Source organism: Rattus norvegicus, chromosome X (assembly GCF_036323735.1).
Source record: "Rattus norvegicus strain BN/NHsdMcwi chromosome X, GRCr8, whole genome shotgun sequence".
Classification (NCBI taxonomy): Eukaryota; Metazoa; Chordata; class Mammalia; order Rodentia; family Muridae; genus Rattus; species Rattus norvegicus.
In genome coordinates this window covers 60450998-60460340 of record NC_086039.1, presented here as the reverse complement: position 1 = coordinate 60460340, position 9343 = coordinate 60450998, and the positions used below count along the sequence as shown (strand labels likewise).

General features: G+C 38.3%; 1 protein-coding gene across 1 annotated transcript; it reads left to right on the top strand.

Annotated features, from left to right (window-relative positions):
- Positions 1-2608: 2608 nt before the first annotated feature.
- On the top strand, positions 2609-6186 carry Mageb5 (MAGE family member B5). Its single transcript, NM_001106946.2, has 2 exons — positions 2609-2715; positions 4963-6186. The coding sequence occupies exon 2, from the start codon at positions 4968-4970 to the stop codon at positions 6066-6068; it is 1101 nt and encodes a 366-aa protein (NP_001100416.1). The 5' UTR covers positions 2609-2715; positions 4963-4967; the 3' UTR covers positions 6069-6186.
- Positions 6187-9343: the final 3157 nt, after the last annotated feature.

Sequence of the window (9343 nt, the reverse complement as noted above, 5' to 3'; positions counted from 1 at the left end):
AAGGAACACCCATTCAGAGCCTGCCCGACATGTGGCCCATACATATACAGCCACCCAATTAGACAAGATGGATGAAGCAAAGAAGTGCAGACCGACAGGAGCCGGATGTAGATCGCTCCTGAGAGACACAGCCAGAATACAGCAAATACAGAGGCGAATGCCAGCAGCAAACCACTGAACTGAGAATAGGTCCCCTATTGAAGGAATCAGAGAAAGAACTGGAAGAGCTTGAAGGGGCTAGAGACCCCAAAAGTACAACAATGCCAAGCAACCAGAGCTTCCAGGGACTAAGCCACTACCTAAAGACTATACATGGACTGACCCTGGACTCTGACCCCATAGGTAGCAATGAATATCCTAGTAAGAGCACCAGTGGAAGGGGAAGCCCTGGGTCCTGCTAAGACTGAACCCCCAGTGAACTAGTCTATGGGGGGAGGGCGGCAATGGGGGGAGGGTTGGGAGGGGAACACCCATAAGGAAGGGGAGGGGGGAGGGGGATGTTTGCCCGGAAACCGGGAAAGGGAATAACACTCGAAATGTATATAAGAAATACTCAAGTCAATAAAAAAAAAAAGCAAAAAAAAAAAAAAAAGAAGGATGACCAAAATTGCAAATGCTTCACTTCTTTAAAAGGGGTACAAGAATACCCTTGGGAGGGAATAGGAGGCAAATTTTGGAACAGAGGCTGAAGGAACGCCCATTCAGAGCCTGCCCCACATGTGGGCCATATGTATACAGCCACCAAACTAGATAAGATGGATAAAGCAAAGAAGTGCAGGCTGACAGGAATCAGATGTAGATCTCTCCTGAGAGGCACAGCCAGAATATGGCAAATACAGAGGCGAATGCCAGCAGCAAACCATGGAACTGTGAACAGGAACCCTGTTGAAGGAAACAGAGAAAGAACTGAAAGAGCTTGGAGGGGTTTGAGACCCCATATGAACAACAATGCCAACCAACCAGAGCTTCCAGGGACTAAGCCACTACCTAAAGACTATACATGGACTGACCCTGGACTCTGACCTCATAGGTAGCAATGAATAGACTAGTAAGGGCACCAGTGCATGTGGAAGCCATTGGTCCTGCCAAGACTGAACCCCTAGTGAATGGAATTGTTGGTGGGAGGGCGGTAGTGGGGGTAGGATGGGGAGGGGAACATCCATATAGATGGGGAGGGGTAGGGGTTAGGGGTATGTTTGCCTGGAAACCGGGAAAGGGAATAATAGTTGAAATGTAAATAAGAAATACCCAATTATAAAGATGGAGAAAAATAAAAAGAGGAGGCCTCCCCTGAGGTCTCAGGATTGTCTCAAGGTTCAGCTCTCTTCCCCACTGAATTGGGTTCAGGGAGCTGTGGGACCGGTTCAGGACCAGGCACAGCCAGAAACTGGAAGTGCCCTGTTCCAGAGGACTTTTACCTTTGTGTGTACTGAGGTCACCAGGCAGATCGCTTGGAGCAGAAAAGTTCCTGCTGCTGACTGCTCCTATGTTCTCTTATTTACAAAATCTTAAAGTATTGAGGATTTTTAATAAAATGATAGTATCTAGATATCATGTGTGTATATTGGGAAACATACCAAGCAAAACTGATTACTGCGAAGTAAGTTACAGTTATGAAGGAACAAGAAGCTCTGGTGTGCAGGATGATTAGAGTAATGATGATCAACTGCAATTTGAAAAGCTGTAAGAAATAATTTTGAATTTTTTCTTCATAAATAATTATGCTTAATCAGATTTACACCTTATATGTATACATAGAAATATTTCACTCTCCTAATGTGTACACTGTTATTTTCTGTATTGGGTCAAAAGTAAATTTGAATTGTATGTGATTAACAGCTTTTCAATTGTTTTGATTAAGCACCATAACCAAAGCCAGATATAAAGAAATTTATAATCAAATATAAAGAAGAAAAATCATTTTGGCTTATGGTTTCAAAAGATTAAGAATTCATCAGGGAGAGAGGCAAGTATCAGACATGGTGGCAGGAGCAATGAACCCAGAGATGATATCACCATTAACATGTAGGAAACAGAGAATGTGAATTGGATGTTGGGGCAAGGCAAAAACTCTCAAATCCTGCCTTCAGTGAAAAATTCCCATGTAGGGAAGCTGTACCTTTTCATAAACCACCCAAACAGTGCTACCAATGAAACATTCTCTGAGTTCTTTCTTTTGTATGAGTACTGAATAACAATACTGGATTGACATTTTGAGAGTTAAAACTCTTTGTGAAAATGTGTCTTCTGACTTTATAGGAAGAAACAGTGTGATAATACTCTGAACTTTGTAGATTTCAGAAAACTAAGGGGCAGAGTTTAATCTTATTTTCATTGAGTTACCTTGAGCAAGATTTTCAGGCTGACTTCTGAAAGAGGGGATAAGATAGTGAAGGATGTGACTGAAGGGTGAAGCAAAACAAGGATTAAGTCCATGACAATAATTATGGTGAGGTTTCTGGGGAGTGCCTTAGGTAATTCCCTGCACTTAGAACTGAGAGGACCACATAAATTCTCACACCTAATAGCAGTCTCAAATTCTAAGCATTACTGACAGGATGTGACATACTTTCTCCTATTGTGACACAAAGGAACTTAGAATTTGGCCTGAGTTTCACTTACTCGCCAATTCATTCAGCTTAGGAATACTTCTAGGTTTGTCCAGAGGACATTGATTCTTCTATGATGATAAGGAGAATTGTCCTCTACTGAAGAGTGAGTATGTCACAGAATCTATTCCTTATTCTCAGTGTCTGGAGATATGGGTCAGGAATAATCAGTGAAGAACCTCTTATTACTCCAGTCTAAGGGAGATAAAGGTGGTATTGTTTTCACTATGAGAACATAGACTACAGAGACCGTTAAGAATGAGCTTTTGAACCTATACTAGACATGAAAGGGATGACCGAGGAAATGTTTACAGTAGCTAAATGAATGGCATAATAAGTAATGTAATCTTGCTGTGGGTTCTGCCCTTTAAGATTCATAGCAGGGTTGTGAAGCTCTAAGCCCCAATACTTATTATAGTAAGTGAGGTGAGGTGATATCATTGAACTGAATGCACAGCTATAATAAAAATGAGAGAGTAGGTGTCCTCAAGATCTATGTTCTCATGTAGTGACACTAAGAAAGTTCTAGTCACCCCAGAGTCCATCCAAGACTGAAGATCTTCTCTCCTCAGCTAGTACTAAGGAGTTCTGAATGTGAGTGAGAAACTGAAGTGTGTCAGGAGCCAACTAAGTTAGGTTAAGGCTAGCAGGTGGCCTTCCTAGAGGTGGCCCATCATTTTTCCCTGGTCTGCAATGGATGTGTTCTATGAGGTCAGGTCTCAAAGCGAATTCGTCTCAAAATGGCTTCTTGCATCTGAGATATCTTTCCTATCATTATTAAGTTAATATAACAGTCCCTGGGCATTAGCTCACTGTATTGATCAGTTTTTCTATAGATCAACATAAAGATGAACTTTCATGAATTAATGGTGTGAAGATCAATTAATGTTTCTATAGAATTCTGATTTGATTTGAATAATTTTAAGAAGAAAGTTTAAAGAGGTGGTCCTATTTGCTTTGATAGAAAGTTATAATAAAGCTTGAATCAAGAATAGAATGTGCCCACTCCTCATAATAAGAAATAACAGCTGTGTAACAATGAGCGTTTGTTACAAAAGTGATTATCACACTAAAAAGAGAAATGGACTTGGGACTAATTTGTGTTCAAAGAAGAGCATTTAGGTTCAAGGATGAAACCACAGGTGTGCACTATGGTAAGACAAGTTCATGTAAAAAATCTGTTGCTTTGAACTTATAATGAGCTTGCATTATGAAACATTGCTTTGAACATGTTATTGTTACCCTTCTGTTACTCCCATTTTATGTACCATTTTATCTATGAGATAATTATCTAAAGAAATAAATTTGTCTACAAAGGTATAAAATGGCCAGGGATTAATGTTGCTGGATGGTTTGGCTTGAGAGGCTTCTATTCTTTCATCCCACCATATATATGATTTTGTTTGTCTGTGTGCACTTGTGTAGTTAGGGGTGTGTGTGTGTGTGTGTGTGTGTGTGTGTGTGTGTGTGTCTGTGTCTGTGTCTGTGTGTCTGTGTGTCTGTGTGTGTGTCTCTGTGTGTGTCTGTGTGTGTGTGTATAAGCATGCATGAATTCTTGTGGAGTGTATGAGACAGGAAGTTGAGCCAAAGAAAAATGTTAATGTGTTTGTGTATAAATGAGAATGTGAATTTAGACGTGTGTGCGAATGTATAGGTTTCTGTGTATATTTGCTTGTGTAAAAGATTTTCTCTTCATTTCCCTTGTCTTCTGTTCACAAAGATTTGACTAGCCTAGCCATAGAGGCTTTTGACTGCCTAGCCAGAGAAAGAAGAGATGCAATAAATTCTTTACTTAATATCCTACTGCTAGGCAACAGGTGTCAATCTTCCTAGCTAGTGATTTTAACCATAAAATATGCAAGAAAGATTTTAGGATTTTTTTTAGAAACTATCAGAAAGCATGCAGTATAGTTAGGAGAGCTTGAAGGCCAGAGATCATCAGTCTTTAAAGCAACCTCTATGTCCAACACTAAGCCCCACTTCAGCCCATTCCAGGACTTGCTGTCTCCAGCAGAAGAGCCCCTTTCTTTTCTTTGTCTTGGTATACAAGATTTGTCATGTCAGCAACATAAGAGTGAATGGTTCCCCTGTCCTACCACCAGCTGATCAGTGGGGCAGTGCCTACAGGTAGAAGACTCACTTGTATTCCTTTGTCAGTTTTTGTACACATCAGGGAGATTGGAGAATCAGAACATGGGACACCCCTTAAGATCTACCACAGAAAACATCAAATATTATATTCCTTAAAGCTACACTAGAATTTGAAGCCTGAAGGTTTATACATTCTCTTAATATCTCTCATATATCAGATACTCAACCCTTGTTCTCTTTTCTATACTCCTACCTATTGCAGCCACCATGCCTAGGGGTCAGAAGAATAAGCATCGCAAACGCTTGAAGAATAAGAAACACAACCAAGAGAAAGGCCATCCTGAAAAAGATGAGTCTCAGGATAAAGGCCATCATAAAAGAGATGATTCTCAAGATCATAAGGAAGCAGCACAGGATAGTGCAGCAATAGAAGAAATGCCTCCTTGCTCTTCATCTTCGGTTCCGGGGAAGATTCTTGAGACGCCACCTGTTTCTGAAACAAATAGTGATGTTGGATGGCCTTCCTGTATTCCATCTCCTGTCACTATTTGTAGTGATGATTTAGATTTTGATGATGAAATTTACTGTCAGTGTGGCGGAAACTCATTATACTCAGAATATCGAACCTGCCAAAATATTCCGTGCAAACATTGCTTAGATATGTATGTGGCTTTTGTGGAGCAGTATGTACTCTACAAATTTAAAATGAAACAACTCATTGTCAGAAAAGATTTAATAAATGTTATTGAACCAAAGTACCAATACAGATTTAATGAGATATCCAAGAGAGCTTTTGAGAACATTGAAACTGTGTTCGGAGTAAGTGTGATTGAAATTGACTCAACTAATCACATTTATGATCTAGTCAGCAACCTAAAACTACCCAATAAAGGAAGGGTTTGTGCTGGCAGAGGTTTACCAAAAACTGGTCTTCTTATGACTATCCTGGCTATGATTTTCATGAAGGGTAACTCTGTTTCTGAGGAAGACATTTGGAAATTCCTAAATTTTATGCAAGTGTACCCAGGGAGGAAGCATTTTATTTATAGAGAGCCACGGAAGCTCATCACTCAAGATTTTGTGAGACTGAAGTACCTGGAATATGGGCAGATACCCAATAGTGATCCTCCATGCTATCAGTTCCAATGGGGTCCAAAAGCTTATGCTGAAACTACCAAGATGAAAGTCCTAGAATTTATGGCTAAAGGCAGTGGTGTTGAACCTAGTACTTTTTCAGTACAATATGCAGAAGCTTTGAAAGAAGAAAATCAAAAGATCAAGATAAGAAAATGGTATCCCATCCTGGCACAAAAACATTGTCTAGGACATGGCCATCACCATATCCATAAGGTTATGACACCTCAGTAAATTATGAGACATTACCTTCAGACAAGAAAACACAACATCACATTTGAAATTTTGAAGCAAGTAAGAAAATCACAACAAGAGTGTGAAATATCAAGTAATAAAGAATAACAAATAAGGAATTTTGCTTGTTTTAGTGTTTTAAATGTTTTATATATTAATAAATTTAAATTATTAATTATGTAAGAGGCACTGAGTCTTAAGAATTAGGCTTCTTAATAAGTATACTTCTTAAGCCCGGGTGTCTGCTGGGCTTCAGAAATTGCTATACCAACCATACAAATACCGATCTCAGATAAGGAAATTTATTGAAGATAACACCCTAATAGTGGTCAGATGAAGGACATAGTTCAGAATTGAATTTGAAACTATGACATCAACCAATTCTCAGAGAAGGCTTTTTATAGGGAATAAAAACAGGTTAAATATTTTAAAATGGTGTAAGAGGAGCAATGTTTTATTTTGGCTTAATAGACAAAGTATTATTATTTAAACTTTAAGCTAAATGGTCCTGAGTGAGGTAAGAGTTGTGGTGGATTGGTGGTGAACAGAGGAATTTCATAACATTGAGATAATGGAGCATGTGTGATTCAACCACAACTTTTTAGCTTATTTGTAACATTCTTCAGTATCAGATATGTATAATTACTTCTGGGAAGTGGAGTCTGAGAACCTGAACTTAATTTCACCTTATGAGTAAAATGGGGACTGAATACAAAATGGCTATAGTTATGTTAAAAGGAGCAAGCCTCAACATTCCCCCTCTGAGTTGCTCCTGTGATTTAAATGATTGACTCTTAATTTTTCTCTGAAACTAGGGGGATCATCTGTTAAACAAATTTTATATCAGCATTTATTGGTGTTTATAATTCTGACAGGTCTTGATAAATTAATTTGTTGTCATAATATTTGAAAATTTGGCCTCCCTTAATGAGTACTGATGCACTGATGCTCCCATGCTGGCAGACTCTGCTATGCCCATGCCTACTGGCGGGGGGGGGACTAGTATTGGAGCTGCCCTGGCCATTCAGGATCAATGTAGAAGTCCCAGGTGTTCCCAGCCTCCTTCTCTGGAATAATAGTATACCTGAGACAATAGACGTACATTTTAGATGATAAAACTAACTTTTTTGGCCCAACTATATTATTCATCTACCTTTAGTTGACTGCATTAAGATCAAAGAAATGTAAACAAAATTATTCAACAATGTTACTTTTGTTTAATGAGTATACTTAATAATTAAGATCCATAGACTAAGTATTTGTGAAAATATCATCATTATTATTAGTTTTCAGTTAATTTCTTTTATTCCTTTATACTGAATCAAATAAAAGGTTTCTTGCACATCTCCAGTGCAGACACTGCCATTGGCACTCTAGCTGATAACTAGAAAACACTTCATTATCTCATATTTCCTTTCTCTGTGAAGATAAAAATCATTGTGCCAATTGTTATTGCTTTACCATGGAACTTTCTTCTTCAGACATGAAATTTTGTGGAAAATAGTTAAAAATCAGTTTGATTCTACTCTTTTCCTTTGCCTTCAGACAAAGACTAGCACACACACACACACACACAGACACACACACACACAATTTTGTTTACATTTGGTTTATAAACAAACTAATTGTATATGCGTTTTATGTAAGTGGCATTTTGATATATTAAATACAAAATTATAAGCCTGGAAATGTCTTATCAAATCTAATCATCTCCAGTTAGGGTATGTGTCCACAAAAAAAATTGTCTTTTCCTGGTCTTTTCATTCATTTTGCTGCTCCTTTTACTTTCTTCAAAGATAATCCATACTGAGTTAAATTGTGTACTCTCCTAATCCAGTAGATTATTTTGGATTTTTATTGTTTATTTTATTTATTTAATTTCAAATGTTACTCCTTCTTCCCAGTTTCTCCTCCGTAAGCCCCTGTCCCCTGCCCCTCCCTTTGTCTCTATGAGGGTACTCCCCTACTCCTCCCTCAGTGCTCTAGCATTTCCCTACCCTGGGTAATCAAGCCTCCATAAGACCAAGGGGCTTCCCTCTCATTGAACCAAGATAAGGAAATCGTCTGCTACATATCCAGCTAAAGCCATGCCCCCCATCCCCTGTGTACTCTTTGGTTGGTAGTTTAATCCCTGGGAGCTTTAGGGGGTCTGATTGGTTGATACTGTTGTTCTTCCTATGAGGCTGCAAGCTCCTTCTGCTCCTACAGCCCTTGCCCTAACTTCTCCACTGGGTTCCTGCACACAGTCCAATGTTTGGCTGTGAGGATCCTCATCTGTGTCAGTAAGACTCTGGTAGAACCTCTCAGGAAACATCCATATCAGGCTCCTGTCCACATGCAGTTCTTGGCATCAGCGATAGTGACTGGTAAGTGACTGCAAATGGAATGAATTCCTAAGTGAGGCAGTCTCTGGATGTCTCTGGACGGCCTTTCTTTCATTTTCTGTTGCACTCTTTGTTTTTGCATTTCCTTTTGACAGGAGGAATATTTTTGAGGTGGGTGGGTGGCTTGATCCCTCATGTAGAGGCTATGCCTATCCACTGGATATGGTTATATTGGTGAGTATAGCTGCCTTCCAAAAAATACTGTTATTTATTTGGATATTTAATGTAGGAAAATATTAGGACCCTTTCATTGTTTTGTGTTTTTTCTTTTATGTACATATTTAAAATTTTATTTTTGCTTTATTATCTCCATTATCACATATAATTTTTATTGTAATGATTTATACTATTATCTTAAAACACTCAAACCCATAAACAAAATTATAACTCAGTGTTACAGATAACACTCAAAATATGATTTAAAATGTATTCTTTTCATGTACACTTTCGTGTATTCAATAATGAAAATCCTGATTAAGTAATTCAAACTTTTTATAGAAGGTATTATTTAGCACTGGTTAATTTTCTGTTAATTTTAATGTGGAAAAGACAAAGCATAATATTTTAGTATTTGTATACTAAATTTCTATACTCCTTCCCCCCATCCCTTTCTCTGTCCTTTCTTCTCTCCCTCATTTACTCCTTCCTCCCTAGTTCCATTTCCATTTAAAAAAGTGTACATTTGGAATCGAAAGTCTATGGAACAAATGCATGCACAAAAAGCACTATGCAGTCTTGTTCTTTTCCTAAGTATTTTTCCCAATTCAGGTACCTCCTTCAATGACATCTGCACCAAGCTCTGGACTTTATAGATTAGGCTTTGATAAGCACACTTCTACTACTATTATAGATTGCTTCCTAAATCTGAAATAATAATAGCACCTTCTGTTT